The 26,650-nt window shown below is 37.8% G+C and overlaps 1 protein-coding gene across 3 annotated transcripts in view; it reads right to left on the bottom strand.

Moving 5' to 3' along the window:
* Positions 1–227: 227 nt before the first annotated feature.
* LOC104061591 (SAM domain-containing protein SAMSN-1) overlaps positions 228–26,650 on the bottom strand; it is a 54,974-nt gene continuing 28,551 nt past the window's right edge. Inside the window, exons 3-9 of one of the 3 annotated variants that reach the window (XM_054071890.1) lie at positions 18,697–18,768; positions 17,970–18,125; positions 15,894–16,014; positions 14,341–14,492; positions 11,848–12,054; positions 10,692–10,842; positions 228–2,060 (exon numbers count right to left, since the gene is read on the bottom strand). In XM_054071890.1, the coding sequence (XP_053927865.1) occupies positions 1,861–2,060; positions 10,692–10,842; positions 11,848–12,054; positions 14,341–14,492; positions 15,894–16,014; positions 17,970–18,125; positions 18,697–18,768 (1,059 nt within the window). In that variant the 3' untranslated portion in view covers positions 228–1,860. The remainder of the gene's footprint in view (positions 2,061–10,691; positions 10,843–11,847; positions 12,055–14,340; positions 14,493–15,893; positions 16,015–17,969; positions 18,126–18,696; positions 18,769–26,650) is intronic. The other 2 variants (XM_054071899.1, XM_009563544.2) reach the window with 2 other exon arrangements.

Below are 26,650 nucleotides of genomic sequence, written 5' to 3'. Positions count from 1 at the left end.
AGCCTCTCTTAGAGGAATTCAGCCAACTTTAGTCCTGCTCTAGGATGAGAAGACAGAAGCCAATCCAACAACATAGTTTGAGAAAAAGTTATTAAAGTCATATTAAGTAAAGTCAGTACTGTGTGTCAAAACACAATACTGGTGGGAAGAGCGTTAAGAGACAAATATAGCTGTTTGACACAAGCTCTCTTGTACTTCATCTCTTCCAGGGATTCTGCATTCCCACCATGCTAGACAATACAAGTTATTGCTGCTAAATGATGATGATTGTTGCCAGCGTAAAAGTAAGTTAAAACCAGAAACAAATCTTATGAACTTCTATTCTTGTTTATTTTTCTAAACAGAGTTTATTTACTCCAAAACTTTGCAATGTAGTTAATGTGATTTTGTAAAATTGCCATGTTTACACTATAGCCTTCAAAGCAAATCATATGAGTCTGACAGCAGTAGCCATTTAAGGGGTCACGAAAACTACAAAAAGCATTTCCATTAGGGAAAAAAAGAATGGAGAAAGGATTTCCATTTGTTCATAGTTTCTTCAGAAATACTCTTTTTGGGGTAGAACTTTCTACGCTTCATCTCCTCTGAAGGTGATTTTTCTTTTAATTTGTCAGCAGTACATGGAAACTTTTTAACATGAATACAAAATGCCTTAAATTATTAAAATCCTGTGACTAATTGGTGATCAAAAAGTTTCTCTATTGATTTGATACAGAGATTATTATGCATGTTAAAAACGCTCAGTGGAATTGCCATTTACTGTATTAGTCTTAGAACAGAGAAGTCTTTGAAATGTAATGACCACATTAAAAATCAAGTAACTTATGAAGGACTCAAACTCATAATTCTGTTTATTTTTGAAGGAAGTACTCTAAAAGAAGATAGGCAGTTAAAATGTGTATTCAAGTGCAAAATATACTGGGAAATGACAATAAAATCTCATATGAAAGACAATGGTGCACAATAACCATATTAACTTGAGTGTTGTAAACAAACAGATACTGTATTAACAAACCACACCACGCACAAAAGGCAAGAGCTTTACAAAATATGATCATAAAAGTATAGCATTGATACTGATATTTTTTTTTTTTTTTTTTTCTCCAAGCTTGCATTCTCTTTATAATGCTTGGGAAGAATGAGAACAGTTGTGAAAATAACAATAAAGAAGCTGCCAGTGCATAAGCCATTCAGATGGCTACGTTCTCTAAAAGATAATGGATATAGAGAGCTTGATTCAGATACACACTACAGCTCTTTTGTACCTCCAGGATAAAGTGTAAGGGATGAGAGTCTACTTTGGATCCTGGTTTGGAGAACAAGGGTGTGGAACACCATTAATATTAAAGAGAATTAGCTTGGTACTTTTCAAGTAAGATGTGAATGTACCCATCTTTTTATTATGATGATATATCAATGAAATTACGTTCTGTACAAATACCAGCAAAACACATCTGAAAATAGAGACAGTGTGGTTAATCCTTATATTTTTAAAATAAATATGTAAGATATTTACATTTTTGACAGTTCCAGAAATGAACATGTCCAGATTACGTACCACTACCTAAAACAATTCTCTATTATTATAGAAAATGCATTTGCTGTACAAATATTTATAAATACATATGTATAAACTTTTTTCAGCAAAATATCTGTGAATTCGTTGAAAAGAAAAGCATGAGATATTTTTACTATCAGCTAACATTTAGCAATCAAGTGTCCACATATTAAACATTTTACATCAGACAGGAGCAGATTTTCAGTCTTCAGAATATTTTGCACTCTGCTTCTGTGACATCGTACCAGCAAATCTGGTTGTCTTTTCTGAAAATCTGCAAAAGCAGCAGGACTGAATCAGTTTCACTCACTGATTGCTATTGACTGCACCATGTCGGACAGGGTTTCTGAGTCTGCTTCTTCTTTACCGTTATCTGAATTTTCTGATGAGGTGTAACAGCCAGAATCTCTTGGACAGTCATTTAACTGTGATTTGTTAAACCCGTGGTGAGGGCTTAAGCTCTGCTTCTCTTGGCCATCTTCACTTTTCTGCTGTTGTTCAACTGGAAAGGAGAAAAAAAGAAAGGAAGGGAAAAAAAATGTCAAAATAAGTATCCTGGGAAAGAGTTTGAGACAGCAACATGATTGATCTTGAACACTATAGAAACAGACTTGGTAATATACAAGTGACTAGATCAATATCTTTTGTCTATCAGAAACAGAAACCTCCGCATCAAAGACCTAAAATTATCCTTACATGAGTATAACAATGTCTATGTTGCCATTGAGGTTCGCTTTGATCCTGCAGTATGTTGCTCAGAGATGAATGCTGAAAACTATGGTCTCATCCTTTAGACTGAGGCCCTTTATTCTGTCTACAAGCGCAAGAGTCACCATGCCCATAATACAGTTGCCAGCTTTTCCCCTCCCACACTCACGTATTCCAGAGCCTGCTCATGCAATCCATCATGAAGCCTCCTGCACCTTCTTTATAACACGCTGCATTATAGAGGTTGTGTCTTCTGAGTGTAACCCCCACCATTTTACCTACTCTGTGCCCTGCATAGAGAAACACAATGTGCTGTGTTTTCTAAAGCACTGAACCTTTCAATGGGAGTGGGTGGCTAATGGAAACTTCCTAAGTTAAGGGGAAGTTAAGATGCCTAACTCCTGTTGCGTGGTTTTGAACACTGTACCAAAACTAAGTAGAAGTAAATTAACTTGTGAATAACTTGTCCTTGTTTAGCTGCTGTATGACCAGTCTATTCAAATTCATAAAGCTGCTATTCAGGGAGAGTATTGACAGATCTCTCCAAAAAAGCTCAACAAGCTGGTGCCTTGCAGACAATATATAATGAATATAATATATCTTGTGATTAAAGTTCATGTTCATATTTTCTGGCTGTGAAATACATGATGATTACTCACAGTGAATTTGTTCAGAAAACAAGGTATAAAATATAAAATCTTTCCCCTTCATACTTTTATTTTTCTTTATTGCCCTTCTGTAACTGTATTTTTACTTCAAACTGTCTTGCTTTCTGAACAAATTATAAGAAACACATCTCACAGATGGGTTTACCCTACATTTTAGCCCTTCAGAAAAATGGTAGCTTTTTCCTTTTGCAAAGAAAGTTCCCTTATTTCACTTGGCTTGTTACTCCATGGTTAAATAGTTAGCTTTGAATCTTGAATCAGATTTAAGCTGTCTTGGTTCAAGTAGAGGCAGAATAGAAGTCCTAATACATGAAGAATTTTATCTTAATGTATTTTAGCTCTAGGATAGAATCCTACAACTATAAAACTTCCACAAGGAAAATTTCTACTACCATTTGCATCTATTGTTGGAAATTATAAGTTTTGGCAATATGGGAAAGATTTAAAATTTTACTTTTTTTTTTTTAAATAATCTTGTGTTACATTGTGTAATAAAGAATGAATTAAAAATAAAAAATTGAAATGTTTCATGCTGAAAATATTGCAATGCATCAGCAGGAGAGTCAGGACCTTTCTTCATGACATGAGATCTGCATGAATATTTCACAAGGCTTTTTCATATATTGATAAATATTTCTAGGTCCTAACAGAAGTCTTGTAGATTTGTTTGGATCAATTAATTCTGTTTAGTATTTTCTAATTTTCAGTTGACTAATTAAATTAATAAACTAATCTGAATTTGAAGAAAAGAATCCAACATCTCAACTTTATCATATTTTGCATCAATAGGTTATAGGCATAATAGTATGTATTTAAGAAAAAAAAAAAAGATTTTGGATCACTTTAAATGCTTTCCAAGGAATAGAATTCCCACCTTGTTCCCAAATAAAGTAGTGGTTAATTGTCTTTGCATGAAAGAGTATACCTTTCATCAGATTTAATTGATATCTGTAGCTGTTTGATCTCCTTCTCACTTTACAATACATAGTTTGTCATGTCAAATGTTATCTCTCTTTGCAGGGAAAATATTTGATCACATAGGGTCCGATTGATTTCTGATTTAAGTCAGGAAGGAATTACAAAAGGCATTACACCAGTGAAGGCATTACTGCTGCTATTAGCAGCAACAGAAGTAGTTTGGCAAAAATGACAGCAGATGCCCCAATAAAGCCTTGTCTAAACCGTGTCATTAGCTCCTCACACCCATCCCACTGGCACCAAGATGACCCAGGTCTTGGTAACTGTGGGCTGGCAGACCTCAGGCAGTGGTTGGCTGAAGTCCTCCTGTGTGGCTGCAGGCAGGGCTCCCCTGCCCTCCGCTCTAATCCCTTCAGCAGCCTAATGCTGGGACTTCTATCAGCTTCTCTAGCATCATCTGCTGCCCTGGCAAGCACTGACCTAGAAAGCGTTAATCCTGTTTATATTTTCAAGGTCAAAGAGGAACCTTCATCCATTTTATTTCTTTTACAATGGAAGAAAGACCAAGTAACTAGTTCATTAAAATGCAACTACAGTTTCAGTCGGTGTATTAGTGCCCTCTAACTGGTTATGATAATCTGAGTAGTTACTATGTGAAAAACAGATCCTAAAATTTTTTATAGCAATGTCTTTCCCTTGTGTATGTCAGGGAAAAAGACCCAAACAAGCCTGGAACTGAGATGTTTTAAAATCTGAATTTAGATTAGTTAGGAGAATAAGAAATTTCTATTTAGAAAACTTACAGAAATGTAAAACTTCTGTCTCTTCCCATAACAGTTGAAGAGTTATTTACGCAAAAGACTGAAAAGCAAAAATGTTCGTGTGTTTGAGACAGTGAAAATGCTATTCATTTTGAGCAAAAAATGTTGAAGAACCTCTGCACTTTTCTGAACAAAATACTGAAAGCAAACCTAAGCCCTCCCCTTTTTTGTGTCTCTTTAAAGCAGCTTTAAATAGCATGTAGTAATTACTCAATCACTCAAACAGGATACCGCATATTATAAACATACATAACTTACAGATTTTGGTATTGCTTCATGAGAAAAGAAACCACACTTTTTTTTTTCTTTATTTTCTTCTTAGGTATAGCTCTTACATTCAGTTCTACTTAATTCCTTCCTCTAACACGTGCATGTTCAAGTTCCACGTTAGTAAAGGTAAATTTGCAGTCTTAATCTTTTGGACATCAGAAGAAAGATACAGTGCAAAGGAAATGGGAATTGATAAAATTAAACTGCCATTAAATGTTGCAGAATCATCAGAAATAACTATCTTATCAACAAATAGAAGTCCTATCATTTCTCTACAGTAGAGCGGTTTCATGTAAGATAAATAGCTTTCCGTCACTGTCGTCTATGATATGGCCGGAAGAGTCCAAGATATGCATCATTTTGACACAAATATTCTAGTACTACTTTAGGTTGTAGGATTATATTCAGACTTCTGAAAAAAATGTGAGGCCTTTAGTCTTGGTAATAGACATATGATGCACACTTATCTTCCTTGCTATTTAGATCTTTGTACGAATATTTGTTGTTCAGTGACATAGATGTGCGTGACATGCCCTTTTTTTCCTTCACCAGCTTTTTTTCCTTTTTTAATGAGTTTAAAGTCCTTATTAGGAAGGCCCTTTAAGCTTAGGTTTAAGGCAATACAGCTCAAGAACGTTCTGAAGTCACGCTGACTCCCATGCAGTTTAAACCAGATGATTGGCCGGAGGCCGGGATTCTGTCTCGGGTGAAAAAGATCGCCCAGCAGAAAGCTCAACTTCATGACTGTGCCCTCTGAGACTTTGCCTTCATGCATTTTTACAAGAAGAACAGGGATAGGGGTAGGATGCTTTGAGCTGAGTCGGTTACGTGCCTTTCTGGAAGGTGCAGCAGCAACTAACTGAGTAGTGCAGTGCAATAGCTAAGTAGAACAAAGTGTGTCTTCAAGGCTGATGTCAGACCTCCTAGGTATGGATGAAGGTCATGTATTAACCTGCGGTGCCTGTACCAGTCAGATTACCTAAGTGTTAAAATGAAATGAAAGCTCACAAAACATCAGACTCAGAAAGGATCATTTTGAAGCAGTAAATGGTGATACTACTTGAAAAGTGGGTCTGTATACACATGCAGTACTTTGGGGACTCAAAGGACTGAACCTTTTGTGGATGTTTACAGACATGCATTTTTAGAAATTGCGTTCACTGAAATCAGTGGCGTAACTTTTCTGTGAGGGATATTGAACCGATTTGAGAGGAGAGTCTATGGTGAAAACATAAATGAGAAGCTTTTTTTTTTCCCTCTAAAATCTGGAAGCAAACAGATGTGCCTGAAAAAAAGGTGAAAACATAATATTTCTTATGCAAGGATGAACTTCCTTGGGAAATATTGAAATGTTATGCCCAGGTCAATGAGTTGCTGCTATCACAGTACAGAAGGGGAGATTGTCTTTAAGCACTATTTGACCTTAATATGATCCCACATACTCAAAGGGACTTCCCAGTGGAAAATCATACTCTTGGTGCTACGTTCTTATGCAAGGAATGCAAGTGAGAATGGAAAGTCGTGTCCTCAGCTGTCTATCTAGTATCTTGCTGTCCAAGTACAAGAACTAAGAAACAAACCTTATCTGGTACTGGCAGTGGAATTTAGAGTGTGATCTGGCAACTTAAATATGAAAAATAAAATAAGCAAGTGGCTTTAGGGAAATAGGCATGAAACATTATCCCTCAAATCACACATATGTACCTTATTTTATCTACATAATGAATTGTAGGGACATAGCAAATGAAGTCTAGCTCTTCTTTAACTCAGAATAGGTTCAGACTGATGTAATTCACTGGACTTCAGGAATGAACCTCTTGCATCATCTAAGTGAGAAGAGAATCAAGGCCATTTTACACACACAAAAAACTGTCTGTGGAAACAGTCAAGGAAAAAAGTTCCAAACTTCTTTTATTACTTTATTCATTAACCATCCAGCAACTGCTTCACTTTAAAAATAGCATCCTACAAAATCACAGACATCCATCTCCTGTCTAGAAGCCATCTGGGAGAAGAATGGAAAGCTATTAAGAAATACTTTATGAAAAAGAGCTTTTTTTTTTTTCCTCCCCAGACATAAATTCATGGAAACCAGTCATTTTTTCCCAAATATATAGGTCTGATAGGCTTATAGAAAATCTAAAAAGAGATCTAGGGGGCTGGGGAAGGTCATGAGGAGCTTACAAGACCTTGCAGTTCTAGGATAGCCTTGCTATGTGCAGTACCTGAAGATGGTGGGCCTGGATTCCCAGGAAAGGTAAAAAGGAGATAGTGCACTATTAGGAAGACAAACCAGATTAAAAAACACTATGTGGTAATAGTTCCAAAATAAAACGTACTTTTAAATTCCTGGTGTGAGATGGGTACATTTTTTCCTTTCAAAATAATTCAGGTCTAAATCAAATGTGAGATGAAAAAAATCTCACTGCCAGAAATCCTACATTTTGGATGGCTTTAAGAAGCACATAATATGGAAACTATTGCTGTAGGTCTTGTAGTTAGAAAACTCAATAACTGTTGAGTAACATATAGAACTAATTATTCTGCAGCATGAATTGTATAGTCACAAGTATGTATGCAGCATGAAGAAATCACTTAATATAGCATACAATAAATGTCAAGAAAAAGCAAAGGGAAGAAAAATGAATGAAAAGCCATGTAAAGACATCTAGAGATTTCACAATATCAGTTATCACATTAAAGAAGTATTACATTTTGTTTTATTACTCTGTAGTAGAATCTAGTAAAATGAGGCTATGTTCCAGCATGCTTGGCTGTTCTGAGTAATGGCAGGGTCAGAAAAACTCAGAAACCCTTGCATTTCCACTCTGGACCATACCTGAGACTCCCTCCATTAATCAAACGCATGCTTCATGAATGTAATGCGAACCTCTATGAGAAACATGGGCTTAGAACAGTGAGTATGGTCTGTGGCCTTACTATATTTTTTCACAAAGCTTATGAAAAGAGTGAACTTTTACCTGGAATAGTGTTGAACTTCTACCTAGGATACTCTTGGCCAGTGAACAGATTACCTTGTAGCTGCGGGTAATTATGCTGCTCACTTCTAAGCAGTGCAGAAAATCAATTTTAATTAAAAAAATCATTTATTCTGGACTGAATCATGCCCATTTAGGGAAAAAAAACATACTTTTACTTAGGAAAGTTCAGTTTGGATGCAGAATTCACATTCACAGTAGCACCCAGCTCTTTCAACCCAACTTTCCCAGTGGACTGACAGAAGGACAAAGAGGTCAAATGATTTGGACGAAATCAGACTCATGATGAGCTTATCCTCAAGATCATCTTGACTCCCTGTCTTTTGTTATAGCGACTTAACAGATAGCTTCTATCAATTTTAGTCTTCAGTATCTTCCTTTTTAGAACAGGTCGTTAAATTCTGTTCTGTCACTACCAGTCACATAACAAATGCTATGAACCTTTGGCAAGCAGACAAGGCCAGGATTTGGTTTGGTCCTGATTCAAGACCATATCCCAGACCAGAAAAGTGTTTATACATGGTTTACGTAAAATTATACATGAGTCTTATGGAACTCAATTGATTGCTCATAGTCGGCATGATACAAAAAGATGTCTTGTATCTGGTCACTGTGAGTATTCACAAATTCTGGGAATATTATTTTTACTGAATTTCAATACTAGAAAGATTGGCTAAACCTATCTACAGTGGATGTGAAGCAAATATTCATTTCATCTATCGATCTAAGGCTACAGTGTCATCACTGATCTTGAAGCATGGGCCACTTTATAAGATTTAATGTTATTATTTCCAGAACCATTATAAAAATTTAAACTATTAGACTACCATACAGATAACATCAGAAACACTACTTTGCCTGGTGAAGTGACTTAATCCCATGCTGCCAATTAGAAAGAATACTATTTGGATAATTAAGGTAAATTTATTACTTTTCAGTGTATGGCCTAGGTAAGGACCTTTTTAGGCTTGGTCCTTGCACAGTGTATGTAGATTATTAAGCATTAAGATATCTTCAGAAAAAAAACCCCACTTGTTATCATCTTCTAAAAAGGTTGAGTGTCTAAGGCTGCTTGCTATGCTTTTTGTTATACAAGGAATATAAATAGTAAGCCATACCCTCACTATTCTAAAATAGTTTGACACTCACGTGGTCTATTTAAAACCATTATGTTTTGGTTTTGGTTTTCACACTGATGCAAAACTACAAAATGAAAATCTAACATTTTTCTTTTTTTGTGTGTATGTGTTAAATGTTGATATAGAGAAACATACACAATAAAATATGCAGAAAGTTGCCAAGAAGTACATATACTCTGTTTAAGGGCAAACTAGAGAAACATATTTTTGGATGATTTGCAGCTAGATCCTTGCAATACAATTACTGGAAAATGTAACCTTTTTTTTTTCCTGGATTCAGTCTTTCAATCACTACTTCTACACAGACAGCCCTTCAAGAGTCCTTTTCTATCCTGTCATCTCACAAAGCTATAGATCAGAAAGAACTACTGAACCTGGTGGGCAAAGAAAACCCTTTTAATGCTTGTCTAGCAGGTTTGCAAGTACCTTGCCTTTTCCTGGAAGCTGACTAAGAACAAGAAAGACTGCACGTACAAATGGAGTCCCCAAAAAGTCCAAACGTACAGTAAAAAACAAGTTCCCTTCCAACCCAAATTATACTATGATACTATGATGTGCCAATGGGAGAATTGGAAAGCTATGTATCTACGAGGAGATAAAAAGTGGACACCTGAAAAGAATTGATATTAAAATATCCTAGAAAGGCATTGCTTTTCCAGGTCTCCCTTGCTTTCTTTCAGTTGTTTCTCAATTGAGAGTGCACATTTGATTAAATGACTGCTCAGCATAAGGGTGAGTATGTGCAAATACCAATGAAGAGGAAAATATCCTCCTGTTTTGGCTGAGTGTCTAATTAAGTAGATGCTTATCTGTAGTTTCTAGAAATTTAACATAAATTATTTAAAATTATAAGTCAGGTTGAAAATATGATCAAAATCTCATGAGAACAGTATTTTCTGTACTGTATCCTAGCTTTTCTGCTCCCAGGGGAAGAAGTGAAGAAAACATAATGGTGATTGATACATATGTATCTATACACATGGTATGATCAGCTTTTGGAAGCTCATTTGGAACTTGAGTCATATTCTTTTTGAAAAAGGAATGCAAACCAGCTATTAGTATGGAGATTTGTTTTTTTTCTTACAAAACCTTCTTCAAAAGAAACTGATTTGGATAAGGATTAAAGTGTGGGATGAAATGAGGGAAGGAAAAACCGTATTCTTCTGCAGAATGTTGTTTAAATAAAGAAAATTTTTTACTGTTGCTATATGAAATAATCTCTGTTTTGGTTGAAACACTAGCACAGAGTCTGGGAGGGTTTATTTTCTGCTCTTGCACAGACCTTGTGACTTTTGGGAAGTCATTTAACCTCTATGGGGGTTGGGTCCCCAACCATAAATAGGGGTATTCTTAAGCAATAGTTGCAACCAGTCTCTAGTGTAAGACTTATAAATATGAAATTTTAAATCACTTCTGTTACTGATATAGTAATCCTATACGTATGTAGAAGATGTGTGGGTTGCTCTCTGAATGAATAAGAAAACCCTCTGACACCATGTTTCATATTAAAAAGAAAAATTTAACAGATCAGTATGAGAATTCTTATTTCTTTAAATACGTGTCTTTAATTAAAACTTCCAGGTGACTCTTAATAAAGCTTAACCACTTACTGTCATAGTCCTGTAGATTTTCAATTGCTGATAAGAGTCTTGCCCTGTCTTCTGGGTTTGAAATATTTAATTCAATCAGGTGACTCTCCTGTAGATCCTTTAAATCCTCTAGAGTTTCATAGCCGTTTAGCAAGAGGGTTGAGGCATATTCCTGAAAATAAAAAACACCAAGCAAATCCTCTCATGTAAAGAAGCCCTGTGTTTAGTAGTGGGATAGGTACAATTTCTCTTTTATTTTTTTTTTTTTTTGTCAGGTTGAAATGGGCTCCATTCTCCAGTTTGCATAAAAATAGAACTGGAGAGCTAGAGAAGACAGAGGCAGAGATGCCTCGGGACCCTCTTAGACATCCCAGAATCTGTGGCTGAGTTGTCTAACAGAGTCCAGCAGCAAATTGGACAAGGACAGTGCTCTGCCAGAAATGACTTAATCTGCCAAGCTTATGGACTTCTGTGGATCACCTCATCAGTGCCTTCCATGCTGTGTCCAGGAGGGCGCTCTGAGGTAGGGCGTGCACAGGAGTCCTTCGATATAAGTGAGGGTGAGAAGCTGAGGGAGCTCTCAGCCATGCTGTCTCACACATGAGAGCTGTGTGTCAAAGCAGTAAGAAACTCCGTGCAAACTCCAGAGAAATAATTGTTTATATCAGCACCAAAGCAATAACCATTATTATCGTACCTATAAATCATGACCTAATTATGCTTTGATACTCAATAAAGAACTAGGATTGCAGAGAGGGAGAGATGCACAACAACGTGGTTGTAATGTAAAAAGACTGTGCTCCCCAAAAGGTCATGAGAAATAAGAAACCCAAATTTTAAATGTTGGCACTGGAGTCATACTGCAGCCCTGCCCCTGAGGTGTCTATTTTCACACACTTCCTACCCTCAGCTACACAACTGTGACCAGGTTATGGTGATTTGACAAGTCACCACTGTGCCTTGTTGCATGGAGTCTCTTAGCCAGACCATATGATGTGGTGAAATGCTAATCTGTAAGCCACTCGCGTGAGATAAAAGACAGACGACATGAAGCTGCTTTATCTTGTGGACATCAAAACTGCTGAAACCTGCCTTTCTATGTCTGCTTGTAAATGGCATGCAAATCTGAGTGCACAGAAATGAGTTACACATAAAGCTGGGAAATGCCTTGGCTGACCTGCAGATGGACACAATCCAGGAGTTCTTGCAATGTTTTAGGCTTGGTCCTTTTGCTTCCTCTGTGTGGCTTTATCTTTCTGGGTGCAGCTTCATCTTCCAAGATAATATCCACGTAAATGAACTTGAAGTTTCCTACTTTGTTGTTCAGCATACCTGTCCATATGCCCATGGGAGTTTTACAGATTATATCTATAATGTCTCCTTTCTAGAACAAAAAAACAAAAAGCTCACCACTGCTCACATATCTGGTTTGTTATATGTAGCATTTTCTCCACAGACCAAAACCAGCAGAGACAGCAGAGAATCTTAACTAGTTAATGAAACGTAACTTTTTAAAATTACTTAGATTTAATTCCTTTCCTTTTATAAAATCCCAGCAAAATATTACAGAAAATGAAGCTTGACCTTATCTTCAAACATTTGTAAAAGACAAGTGAGCATAAGCACCCCTCTCACCATTTTTGTGCTCTACTTTGTTCTTGAAATAGGTAGGGTTGCATCAGCAATCAACTTTTGCCAGGGATAGTGGGCATAGCTTTGGCAAAAGACAAGGGAACACTGTGAAGTTATTTTCCAAATAATCTTACTATGCAGCATCTCAAAGATCTTCAAGAACTGATAGCTGAGCTATGTGAAAGATGGAATTTTACAGATTTTTACAGTAAAAAACACTGGCTGCATTTCTCAAAGGCAATCAAAAACATTTAACTCCCTTAATATCTTCCTGTTTGTCCTTTCCCAAGGATTGACAAATTGTCCCACTGTTATTCACTCAATTAACTGAGAAAATAGTGGAAGGCACCTTAGCAGAAAGAACTAAAGGGTTCAGCTCTCCACAATTACACATTTGCTCAGAAATAGGAGTGACAACAGAGTAATTTCAAGACAGTTCTTTGGTAAAGGTGATCACAACCATACTGTGGGAACCAAGGTCTCAACTCAGCAAAATAACCACTTTGAGTAATTTCCTTAGTGAAAAGCCTCCCTTGTAAGTCATACCCCCTACACAACTTGCTTCCACGAGTCCTCTCTTCTGGGCAGTTGCCATGGAACTTATAAAAATGTTCAAAGTCCTTAAAGAGTTGTCCAACAAATCCCCACATACATACTTCATTTGAGATTCTGTTATAAACTTAAAAATCAAACTCAGTTTAATAAAATATGTGTTAACAATTTCAAGACTTTAAAATCAATTCTGGAATGGTCGAGAAATTGCAAGTAAGTAAAGTGGTCACCCTAGTTTGGTATATACCCAAGTATGAAATTGACTGTGTTCCGATTATGTGTTTTTGTCAGAACATGGAGCTTAGAGCTATGAGCACGTTTGAAATGGAAACTAAGCAAACATTTGTTTAAAGCTTTATAAGCACACATATTATTCTATACACTCATGGAGGCTCAGGAACTTCAGACATGGATGCAGATCAAGATTAGGCAGTGGCTCTAAGCCAAGCTGCAGACATGCTTTGAATTCAGATTTGGGGTACTGAAATTTTGGGACATAAATTTAAGGTCTTTCAGCCCTAAGTATTAGTTTATAAATCTAAAATACAACATCCCAGTGACTATAAAAAGGAATCTATGAAAGCCAGCAGATATTTGCTGTTTCATGACCAGTTAAACAGAAATAAATGGTCAAGGTGTGGGTCAAAGTGGAGGGCAAGCACTGAAGACTGCAAGTACTGGCAGAGCAGTGAGTATAATATATATAGGCCAGAGAGGAGGAGAAGACTACTGCAGTGAGATACAGATGAGGATTTTAACAAGAAATAGGCTATGGAGGAAAAGAAAAGATAGTGAAGTGTGAATGTTTTCTGGATATGAAGGTGTTTACAAAGGACGAAAAGAAAGAAGTTCAGACATGACTAGTCCGAAGGATGATGATATTGAAGGTATCTGTGGATGGAAAGAAAAGAGAAGGGCTGCATTTTTTTAGTAGTGTACAAATGGGGTCCAGGTCTGGAACATCTTTTTCTAACTCACACAGCCAGGACAACCTTGCCGTATTGTCAGGGCCACAGAAAATTCATGGCCCAAAGGTATGCTTAAAGAAAGGCTTAATGGAAATAAAACTGCTTGCATTAAAGACAATGAGTGCCACTGAGCTTTTGATATATCCTAGCTGTGACTGGAAAAGCTAGGAAGGCAACTCTTCATCTTATGAGAATCAAGTTTTTCTCATTCTAGACCTCCTAGTACGTGGGAAGGAACACGTGTTTTACTCTTGGGAAAGCCATGGAATCCAGGTAGATACCACAATGAGTTACCTGCCTGGAGTCTGTGCCTTAGAAAGCTTTTAGCAATTGTTGGCTTTGCAGCATTGTCTGAACAAAGTTCTTATACAAACATTGTAAAAACAGATCTGTCTTGCTTTTAGAGTGTTACGTGTGCCTAACAGTTAACAATAACTTAGGAAATGTATTCTTCACATGTAAGACATGTGCCCCTAGCATTATTACTGGAAAAAAAGAAATCCTGTTGGTTGTCTTACCTTTATTTTCAGTGAGTCAGTGTCATAAGGGCTTGGTGTAAAGTCGGTGTGAACTTTGGCTCGACCACAGAAGGGCCCGGTGTAAGGGACTTCATCTTCAAATCGGAGGCTGTCTCTGTTGCTTGTTCCATCTGAGCAGCTGGTCACCCCACCTTAAAGAGAATAAATTGAGAGATCTCCTGCATCAAATGCCCAGACGTACAATTCTGTGCAGCAGCTGAGAGGACAGTGTTCAAAAGCACAGAATTAGAGAAAAAGTGCACCCTGTATGGTTTTGACACATTCCAGGAAAAATACATTCAATAAAAAGCATATCACAAATCACTGCAGAAAATATGTAGGAGATCTTTCATTAACATCTTCCCTACAATAATCTTTTTTTCAGTGATGATACAAATAGACTACACATTTTACTTACAGACTTTTTGAAATACTACCTGTGCAGATTAGTAAAATGTATTCTAAAAGTGCAATTTAGGGGATTAATTCTGCTGAACTTCTGCTGTTTATTCAGAGAAATGAAAACAAGTGCTGTGGAAGTTATTTTATTTCATTTCAGACCTAGCTAAAACATCAAAGGAACCTGCATTGCAGAGGAAAATTTTAATCTTATCAACATTTTTGCCTGTCATTTTACCCAAGATGAGCAATAAAATATCGGCAGAGTCATTCAAGCAAATTTGAGAAGCTCTGCAATATCCCATCCAAATATGTTTTTAGATAAGAGCAGCAGTGTGTTGGAAGTAAACTCCCATATACAATTTTCACAAATCACATCATGGAAAATGATCATAAAAATGGTTTTGATTGAGGTGATTGCTTAAGTGCACAGCTCTGTCCCACGCCAGATTAACTACTAAGTGCAAATGGTCTGTACTGCAGCTCCAGTCCCCACTTAAGAGCTCACCTGGTGCCTGCAGAGATGGCACAGCAATGTCATAGTGGACAGCTATGGTCTACTGCCCAGCAAATATCCACAGCAGAGCGACAGGTAAAGAGGTGGAGGCAAACTCCACTTCTCATCAGAGATTCATCTACCCTCTGACTGAGACTTCTCTGTGAGGGGAGTGTATTCAGTGGGTTTGCAGAAAAGCAGACTGTGGCTCTCTGAATTGTGACCCAAAGCTTCCAGGTTAGGCCTCCATCACCCATCATCTCAGGGAGACCTCTCACTTTGTCTGTCTTACGTCTGCAGGGTGAAGGGTGGGCTTAGAGCCACTACTCCCAGAAAGGATGCTTGTGTGTCTGCACCCAATGATTGCAACCCTGTGGGTGCTAGCATTGTAGCAGTGATAACTCCCAGAAACATTTATGGCATGTATGATTCATGTTATTTTTTTACTTCCTTTAATATTTCCACTCTTAAAAACACTCAGTTTATTTCTGGAGACAGGTATAGCTACCCTAGCTGCCACTCATTTAACTCAATTACAACTTTGTCTGCAAGACTGAAGACTATCACATTTTTGATCATCAGCTCTGATACCTCAGACTTAGGCAATAACAATATTGATCCACTGACTGAGTAAGAGATATGGATATCTTGTACTTACTAGATGAGCTCTGGCCACTGTTCAGACTATAGAGACTTTCCATAGAGTCACTGGCTTTTAGGGAGACCTTCTCAGGGTGTATTCCACCACCAGGATCACTGTCATCTTTTCCTTCTTCATTCTTTAACACAAAAATCAGATGTTAACCACCAAGGGATGTACTTCATACAATTTTTTTTATTTTCTTATTTTGAAACATCACTGGAGATGATCTCATCCTGACTCTTTATCAAGAATCATGCTATGAGAGAAAGTATTTTTGAAGTTGATGCCTGGTGCTAAGGAGGCCCAGCACCATCCCTAGCACCTAATGATCTTGGAGAAAACCCTTGTCTCCTCTCCGCCCCACTCACTTCATTCCACTCAAACAACTAAACTGATTCTCCATCTCAGAAGACTGCAATATACTACAGCAGTGGCAAAGGCTTGTAACAGGAAATTTGCAGGGAGCCAGATAAGGTGTTTCTTTCTGATTGTCTCAGAGGAGGAAATATAAAGTTTAATTCTGAAAGCATAAAGTGAAGTGCTAGCTGACGCCGTTGTGTTTTGTGTTGAACTTCTGAAAAACATGCATACGTGTATGGCATTGGTAAGTTCTAACACTATGCTCACCACATTTGCCGACCTAAACTTCGGCCTTAAATTCCAGCACATTTCAGAATTAACATGCATGTTTCTCTTACAAAATCTAATGGTGTATGAAATTGGCCCTTTGAGTTTATAACATTAAATCACACCTCAAGAATCACAGCCCATCCAAAACAATAAGATCCATATTTCAATCACAGGTAAGTTAGGGACAACGTGACAACTGAATGAAATAATTAGGAGCTTTCAAAGGAACGAATTTCTTCAGCAGATTTCATCACATTGTCAATGTGTGTGATATTCTGATGCAACTGAAACATCCTACAGTACTTAGTTGTTATGTTTCATTTGGAGAAACAGTAATTATTCATCAGTTGGCTGATGAAGTCGAACAAAGATGACAGTGCATATGTGATGCAGAGAACCATACAGGTATGTATAAGACATAGCATTGAAATGAAAGACTATATCGGTTTTCAACAAGGACAGTGATTGTTATACCAGTCAGCAGTATAACCTGTAGATTAATCAGTAGGCTGCTATTGATTATCATCATCTCCTGCAGGAATAAATATTATGCTACATGTGTGTCCGACCAGATAATTGATTGAACTTCCGTCATGGGAACTGGTGCTCTAAATGTGCAGAAGGTAAATGCTGAAATTATAATTTTTCTTTCTCATAATATAAAAGTCATGGATTGCAACCTCTTGAATTTCAGCAAAAAGTGTGAACTAAACAAATGGAATCTTTATCTTTAACCTCCAGAAACTGTCTAAAGTTATCCTTGAAACATTATTTTCTACTTATGAAGTTTCTTATTTATTTTCCCTGCTTATTTGGTGTTGACACGTGTGAGATAGGATGTGGATTAGCCTGATTTTTTAGGGTAAGTATGACAAGTAATTTTTCCTTATGTTTTTTAAAATTTGGAACTCACTGACATAACATTGAGAAAACGAGGTCTGCAGTGTATGAAACATTATGTTTTTTACGTTTAATGAAGATAAAATCATTAAGATTAGATAAGGTAAAAGCAGATAAGGCAAATCAGTTGTCATGCTCTAGGATGTTGGCTGACCTCTACAGAATGGAATTTGGAAATAATTCTTGTATTGAAAGATAAATTCTTCTAATGAAGCATTTTGTAGAGTTTGATTATCAGACCGCTGAAGGGGTTAATCCAATACTTCCTTGTGTCCACATCAAGAGACTTCTTTTGTCATGCTTACATAAATGCTTCTTGATGACAAAGCAAAATGTAATGATGTAAAAATCCTATGTCTATTTTGTGCCCTCAATGTGTGATATTTCAATTGTATATGTGCATGTGTGTGTACAGAAAACTGTTTTAATTCAGTATGCGCTACGAGGTTTCCATGGATTATCATTACTGATGACAATTAAAACACGAACAGGAAAAATGCACATAAAATTTTTGCTTCACGTGTGTTATTATCAAAACCAAGATTCTTAAGTTGTATTTACCATGTCCTCAGAGAGTGCCTTGATGTACTTTTTACCCATCTTTTTCCTCATGGTAAGGGAAATGGCTCTCATCTTCTTACCCAAACTCCCTCCATTATTTGCTGCTTTATTTTGTACTCCATCTCCAATGTCACTTATAGTCTCCAACTCAGACATCTGAAATGAAAAATAAGCAACAACCGACTATGTAAATGAAATTCAATGCAGTGGAATAGGAACTACAGAAAAGTATAAAGGACATCAATGCAGTTAGGGTGACAAAAGTCATTCATAGACATTTTCCTGGGGAATTGTGTACCTGAATAGGTTTGTAGCACATCATTATATGTGTAAATGACAGAAGGAAAATATATTTTACGTTAGAAAATGTTGTTTCTCATTGGTTATTGTCCTTAATCTAAACAAGAATTGAGGGGATTTATATAGGTTCTTGAAAATAAAAATGACACATCTGTGGATTGCATTTACAGGCTGGTTACTTCGGGCATGCACGAACCTGAAGTGTACTACTTTTGTCTTCTTGAAAAACTCTTTTTAATCTTCCCATCAAAGTACCAAAGTTTAGGTATGATTCTCTTTTTTCTTTTAGCAGGGACTCGATCACCCAGACAGATCCAGGTACACAAGCAAAGTTTTCAGCAATGTAAAATTTGCACAACAGTTTCCCCATGGCATCACTGTCACGGGAAAGTGACCTGAAAAAAGTAAAACTCTGTATTATACAGACCTCAGCCGAATCATCTGTCTTTGATATCGAATGATGCCTGAAACGGTCAAAGCTTCCAAAGCTGCTTGTGCGCTGTAAAAAAAAGAGACAAACTTTGACTCACTGATGGTGTTTTGTTCTGTTATTAAGACCTAAATACAACTGTCAAGTCACCTGTTCTTGCTAAAAATTCCTCCCAGATCAATGGACCATGAACTGCTACATCCAGCTAGAAACAGACTAGATGACTACATGGAAAAAATTGTGACTATAGCCAAAAGCAGAAACATGAATAAGTGAACCAATACTGCTTCAAATACTATCTAGATCATGGCTATGACTGAGTTCTTTTACATGATCTTTAAGATCCCCTCCAATCCAAACCATTCTGTCATTCTATCATTGGTTTCACATCAATTATACATAGGCATCTACGATGAGTTACTTTTAAGGAGATTGCTGTCAGTGAGTTGATGAATAAAGGTGTATCCATAAGTATTATATGAGCTAAAGAGTTGGTTATGGTGGTGTCCCTATAACCTATACAGTTTACTTTCACAGCTAGGGAGACTCTTTACGGTTCTTCACCAACAGGAATCAGCGAGGACCAGGGAGGATTATGAATACCTATTTTCCAAAATACATATGGTACGGAGGGAGTAAGCAACAGTATAATCATGTAGGCCCTGTGTTTTACTTCTCAGTCCCCTGATTAAAAAATCTGATTCTTAAACATATATGGGTACAAATTTTCAGTGCTACAGCACATAAGAAAGCCTGCATCACCTGAGCTGTACATTAAAAGACTGTGAATGGATTGCTTTTATTTCCTTCTTATTGTCACCCCTTCTGTGTGGACGATTGACGTGGTAAGGAAGTAGCACAGCATATTTATGCAAGAGAGGTCAAACAGAATTTCATGCCTAGACAAAGTTGTCTGGCTCTGCACTGACCATGGTGGCAAACTGCATAAAATTGGCATTGATGACAAGACGGAAGGCCCTATAAGTGTGGCCCTAGTACCAGCCAGAGTTCTGACATTTATCAACTCTGCAGTATATTTAAGAGCTTATTTTTACACCTTGCTCCACTGCTTTCTTCCCCTATGACACACAATCCATCTTTTCGTCTCCTTCCAGGTTTTTAAAGCACCCATTAACCCTTTCCCTGGCATCTTCAGCTACTTCTTTTCACTCTCAATTCAGGAATACCTCAAGCCTCAAAATGGCCTGCAAGCTCCTGGCTCTGCCTTGCCATTACATCTTTCCAATATTTTTCTACCAGGTAAGAGTGTTCACGAGGTATCGTCAGAGACAACTAAGGTAGACTATGCTTTGAGCAACATAAGAGGATGAGAAAAGGATTGCTTTAATAGATGGTTCTGTTATCTGCATTTGCATTTCAGACACACTTAATGCTGGTATGAACCTGCTTCCAGAGAATCTAAGGAGAACTCTCTTGGTGTTGGTAAGAGAAGCAGACTTGCCCAAACACCAACCGCTGCAGGGAACACCATCCTTGCTACGCCTGTCCTCCGTTTCCCTACCCAGGCAGTAGGGTTACTAAAGCTGTGGGAGTACTATCCTCTGGGAAGCTGAATAACCCAAGACCTCTTTGAATGAAGACCTAAGTAACGATTTCAGCTGCTGGCAAGTTTCCGAGTGCTGGGGCATTCCTGTACCTGTTCTGCCCACAGCTACAGAGCCGCTGTTTGCTGCTCTGTCTCAAGCTCTCCTCTCCTGGCAGCAGTTAGTCCTCTGTGGACTCATCAATAACAGGGTCAGGCTTCAGATGCTGCACAAGGTGGCAAGGTGGCATTTAGGCTTTGCAACTGTGGTCCTAAGGAAAGAGTTAATCAAAATGATACCAGCTACATGAAGCACACACATGCCTCCCCTAGGTGTTTCCATCCAGTAAAGACCCCATCTTATTCTGTCCCTGCTCATAAATCACAGGGTTACTATCCATATTAGCTCCTTTATCTATAAGACACAGTCAGTTTTAAACTAAAAATAGTTTGCAGAGGGGAAAAATATATGACAAAGAAAAGTTACAGGAAACCATGTGCAAATACTTTGTGTCTTAAAGTCTCAATTTCAGAAGAAGAGTATCAGTTGGAATGCAATTGATAATAAAAGTTCCTTGCTGTTTCATTTCCTTGTTTTCCCCCACTTATTTATTATCCAGCTACCCCCTTCCAAAAAACCCCCAAAATTATAGACATAGCAGTGAGAGAGGCTTGAGCACAATCAGATTGAAAAGGAAAGCACACCCACATTTTGTATCCATGTTCTAACCACTGCAGCTTAAGAGAAAAAGAAATAACATTTTTTTTCACTACATTTCTGGGCACATCTAACCTGAAAAACACTTTCAGCCAACGGTTATTTGAAGAAGCTGACCCAGATTTGTGAATATTTTTGGACAAGTAAAATGACATTTACTATTCACTGAGGGGGAAGAAAAAAAATCACACAGCTCTCCTCTTAATTGATTGTAATCTCTCAGAAAATCTCTGTTGGCTAAACATTGTGGTTTATTTGTTTGTTTTTACCCTGTGAAATTGAAAAGGACAATTTAGATTCTACATTTTAATTTTATCTAAAATTCCTGTAAAGAACTTTGCTATTAAGTAGATGAACAGTATCCTGTGACAAGGGGTTAGCTCAATAGTATGTTATAAAAACACAGCCCCAAGGATTATGGTTCTATTAGACAGGATTAACACCTTTCACTGCCTTGTCAACCCAGCCAAATGTGCCCTGCAGCATGGAGCAGAAGGGATAGAAAGAGGGAGGCTGGGATTCACAGCAGTGTTGGGAAAGTATAAAATAGTCTCACGCAGTATCTCTAAACATACACCGACCTTTATGTTGCATTCAATCACTTCAATATGTCTAGTAGGAATAACTGTATATTAAAGTGCAGATGTGTTGCAAATACTTTAAAAGGAACAAGAGGAAAAACATTGTTTATTGTTGGTCTTACCTATAAACAGCTTGAGCACAGGGAAATCAGTTATTCTTTTTCGACCCTTGAAACAACCTTATATCCTACATGTGCAGAAGCCTTGGGCTATATTGTAGTGTACTTCAATGTTGCTTCATCCCTATTAAATATTAATAAGGGTTACAGGATGGTTTCCACTATTCTAGATAATGGTCTTGTTGCACTGGAGAGCACTAAATAGGGCTGCTTCAGCAATTCTCCATACTAACTTCTTCCATTAAGTAATCAATAGCTACCACCTTTTAAAAATGTATTCAACCCCATTATACTGATAACAAAAAGCAGATTTAGGAGCTCTGGGCTGCAAGGGGAGCAGGACTATCACTTTCAGTAGTGTCAGTCACTACATTAGTGTCAGGGAACACCTACTTCGTGAAGACACAGATAGGCCTCATTTCCAGGTGAAGGGAAGCTTTTAAAATAAATGCAAAGCTACTGGGAGAAAAAATGCTATTGACTTTTGATACTGCGATTCAGCATTCTATGAAGTTAAGTGATTTTTGTAGCTGGATTTATGCAAGAGATAACACTGGATACATTCAGCAAGTACAAATTTCCTCAGTACAATCTGATGTAGGCACGGGCAGGAGGAGAAACACTTTTATTTTTCCACACAAGGATCAGTCAAATAATTCTAATTAATCAATGTATTAACTTTCGTTCCTTCCCCTTTGGTATACCAAATTGGCATAATAGAAAATTTCAAAGATATTTTTCAGTATTTTAAATCCTTCTTCCATCTTTTCCTATAGTTTCAGTTTCCTGAAACTGAGGAACTTTAAGTAATAATTTTAAACCGGTAAATGCTATGTAATTGCTGTTTATTTTAGTTTGGAAAAATCTGTATTTGGCATCTAGTTTGTATGTAAATAGAAAATGATATGGTATACAAATAGAAAAACAACAAGAAGAGGTTCTGCAATGCATGTCTTTCTGTTATAAAACATCCTTCTACTGTAGGGCATATCATAGGAGAAATGAGTTAGTTCTTATGATAAACTAGTCAGAGCTTCTCTGTGTCTAAAGACAACCTTTGAGTCAAAACTGACAGCAGTTATCCTTATGGAATAATCATTATGGGTGATACTTAGCTCATATTTTCCTCTGGACAGTTCACACTGCTCAGAGATACAGTTCCCTGCTGTGAGAAATTCTGGTCCATTATTTTTGCTTCAAGTCCTGCTCAAAATAGCCTTTAAGTCCAGCATAACATAATGGCTTTGTACTGGCCCTCTCACACAAGTACATCTCTTCAAATGCCTTCAAACATTCTTATTCTTGGTTTCCATTCATCCGTAGACTACCCAGACCATATAATACATGGGCAAATGCAGTCACTAAGAGTAACAAGAAGGTAGCTCAGCATGTTGGTCAATTTCCTCACCTGCTACAGTCACTTCTCTCTCTCTTTGGAAGAAGCCACAGCAGCTCCCAAGAGGACAATCTGTGCTTGCTGCTTTGATCAATGGAGATAGGTGGAGCTCAGGATTTGAATAGTTTCTTCTAATCTGTGGTGGTCCTAGGCTCTTCTGAAGGGGGAGACTACTCTGAGAATGAAATTAATAGCTACCAAAGTAACTATTAACAAAGTAGGGATGAATATTGCCACTCTGCTAGTTTATCTTCTTGCACAGATAATCAATGAAATGGTTTCCTACTTTCCCACAGGGCAAGACAGCAATTTTTAGCTTTTGGGATGTTCTATGAAAACCAATACCACCACTACCACTTCTGTATAAAGAATGAGAATCTGCATGCAAGACTCGGTAACTCTCCAGAATATTACAGAAGTAAAAAAAAAAGAAGACGTGACCTCCCTGCCTCAGGGATTTCTTCCCTATTTACACATTAGTTACACATATAGAACTTCTGACCACTAACCAAGCTATTAATATAACTTTATAGCTCAAACGAAACATGGTCTAAACCTTGTACTTCTCCAGTCAAAAGCAATAAAAAAGGTACGGCTTGTTCTTGCTAACTCAAATAGGGCAATCTACTGAAATGGCATTTTTAACTGGCTTAAAAATGACTCTATAAAAGACTGGTTGTTATCATGGCCTGGTATTCAGTAAATGCGTGGAGGTGGGGGAAGAGGAGAGCAAAGAGGTCTTTGAACAAAAGTGCTACTATGAAGCATCAGAGCAAACCCTCTAATTTTAGTGATGGGAAATCACTGAAAAGTAAAATTGTATAAAATAATGAGTTAATGACACTTAACACTCCTCCAGGTCAACAAACTTTGCTCTCCAAAGCAAACACCAAGCAGCTGTTTTATCAATACTGCTATCTGGTACCAGCCTCGGTCTCCCAAGCCGGAACTGATGCTGGCACAAAACACATAGTTTCTGATAACACAGACTGCAAGTCAGACTTTCCACTAGAAACTTTGGGTTTGAGTGCTTTCAAAGGGCAGCTCACGCAGGCAGGCACCAATACAGCTTAGAACAAGGGAGAAGCTACCATCCGTGAAGTTAAAAGAGGGTGAGATGATTTGCAAGGTCTGTAAGTCTTCCTTAGGAAGAGGCAAGCCAGGTAGGAAATATAAGCAAAAAGGCAGTTTAATCTGGAAAAAAATGTGCTGTGTTGATTAAACAAGTCTGTGAGGAACTGAGTAAGGAAGCAATTTAAGAAATGTTGCTCCTAACACTAAGAAATATTTTTTGCAACCGAGTGTTGCAAAATGTGCAAGGGGGAGGGATCTGACCCCTGTTTCTTTAAATGCATGTTGACCCTGAATTTTGAGCACCATCATTGCTGGCCAGTTGCTGCAGAGCACTCACAGTTCCCAGTGAGAAAAGTCACTCCAAGTGCTTCTCTGGCAGTCTGTCCAATTCTGGGAGTGTGCACAGAGGTATTTGCAATAATATGTAATTAAGACTTTATTATTTATATGACATTTAATTAAAAGTGACTTTCAGTGGCACACAAAACCATGAAAAGAAAATGACTTTAAAAGAAGGTTAAGGATGTGTGACAAACTCAGAGGAGCTATGAAAGTGACAGTTAAGGACTTGGCATGATGTGCACATCTAGCTCCCTTCTATCCTTTTTTACCCTTCATTTACACATGGGTAGAAACATTGAGGGAGAAACCTGGAAATCCACACTACGTAGGCCTGTGACTGCAGTAAAAAGGGAATGCTGTCTGAGTAAAGATTGGTTGAACGCTATGTGAGGACTGCAGGCTTTGATCTTTAATCTCTTAAATACTAACATCTTTCCTCTCCTGAAACTTTCTCCTCTCTGAACCAGATGAATTCGCATATAGTAAAAACAAAACACCATGCTTCAATTAAAGTACTTTCCCTGCTTACTTATACAGCACAATTGTATTAATGCTCTGTGTTATCTGGGTCATGACCTTGCAGGGTTCAGCTGGATTTCTTGTGCCAGAGAAATTACACACGTGTGTTTGCAGGCTTGAAGTATACCCAAAGACGAGCTGAGGGGCATGTAGGCCCCAAGGGCTTAGTTTTAAAGGAACCCTTGTGCCTGCCCAGCACACACGGAGTGGGGCAGCCAGCATACTCCCCTAGAGAAGGTGGAAATGCGACTACCATGAATGCACCTATGCCAGAGCAGAAGCAGCAATAAGGAGCCTACCGCTTTGTCTTGCTATACATAAACCACACACAGAATAGCGTGGGGAGACACAGCATGTCCAAGGGTTTTGTTGTTCCTTTTGGCAAGCCTGAGAAGGGGCCATGGCTGCTGACTGCAGCTTACTTGCCTGCCCACCTTGGCTTGGGGCAATGGGATAGGCAGAAAATACTCCTGCCTGGTGTGACAGTGTTTTGGTCAGAGCCTCTGACACTCAACCATTGTACCATAGCCATAGAATACCCTTCACAGGTGTTATTTCAATGGCAAAGAGAGACTCCTGGCCTATCTTATGCTTCTTTCATGCATGAAGTGGGAGATCATCATGGTCCCAAGGAGTGAGTGAAAGGCAGTTTTTGCATTCTTTGCAATGGAGAGGCACATTTTCAGTGGAAAGTGTTCCTCCAAATGACCTTCCAGAGGAAAACAAGATTAAAAAATAACCTTTAAGTCTTGGTCAGATCTGACCATTCCCAAAAGCTCGTTTGGTTTTTCTGAAGAGTAAGCAAACTTTAGAAAACCCTTACACAAGTTTTACTGCCATCCTGCAGTCTTATCCTTGACAACAGGTAATGAACAATAAGCTAATTCTAAGAAACTTGGGGGAGGGGGGAGAAAGAGAGTTAGTTTTTATTACTTTTAAATGAGTGTTTGATACATCATGTTGGTTCCCCTGATTAATGTTCACAGCAAACTCAGCCATTGGAGTTGTAATGTTTCTGCAAGCTTCCCTACAGCAAAGCTTAGCCATTAATTCAGTGGCATATGTCAGCTCAGCAGAGCAAGGTCACTCTTCTCTTTCAAGGGGAACCTTTTTAGAAATAATAAAACTGACAGAAAGTTCTTTTTTGCATGCTTTATGTCACCTGAGGTTGAGTGCTGCAGTTAATATCACAGAGCTTATAAACATTCCCATCTTCAGCAATCTCCAATCCCACCCGGCTCTTGGAACCTCAACTTTTTCTTTTTTTTTTTTTTAAGTAATATAATGACAGCTTTATGTGGGGCAGATATACAGTATGTAATCCTAAATTACTAAAAAATGAGTAAAATTGAACAAATCTTTTCTCATGCTTTTTAGAGGGGAAATTTTGGAAGGCATACTGCAGTATGCATTTAGGATTTTAATGCTTGGAGAAGAAGATCAGGGACTTTGTCTCCATGGATGCTTGCACCTTTGGCTAAAAGGGAGGAAATTTCAAAATGCAACGGGTTTACCGTGTTTCCATTTCACTGTTAACTGATACTACAGGCTCAAAGTCTGAACAGGCATGTGATGTAAAGAGAATACAAAGTTAATTGATCTATTAATGGAATTATTTTGAACCTGTAAATAAATAAAGATGTGTTCGTCATCTGTTAC

The sequence above is a fragment of the Cuculus canorus genome, chromosome 1 (genome assembly GCF_017976375.1).
Source record: "Cuculus canorus isolate bCucCan1 chromosome 1, bCucCan1.pri, whole genome shotgun sequence".
In the NCBI taxonomy this organism is placed as follows: domain Eukaryota; kingdom Metazoa; phylum Chordata; class Aves; order Cuculiformes; family Cuculidae; genus Cuculus; species Cuculus canorus.
This window is presented reverse-complemented; position numbering and strand designations above follow the sequence as displayed.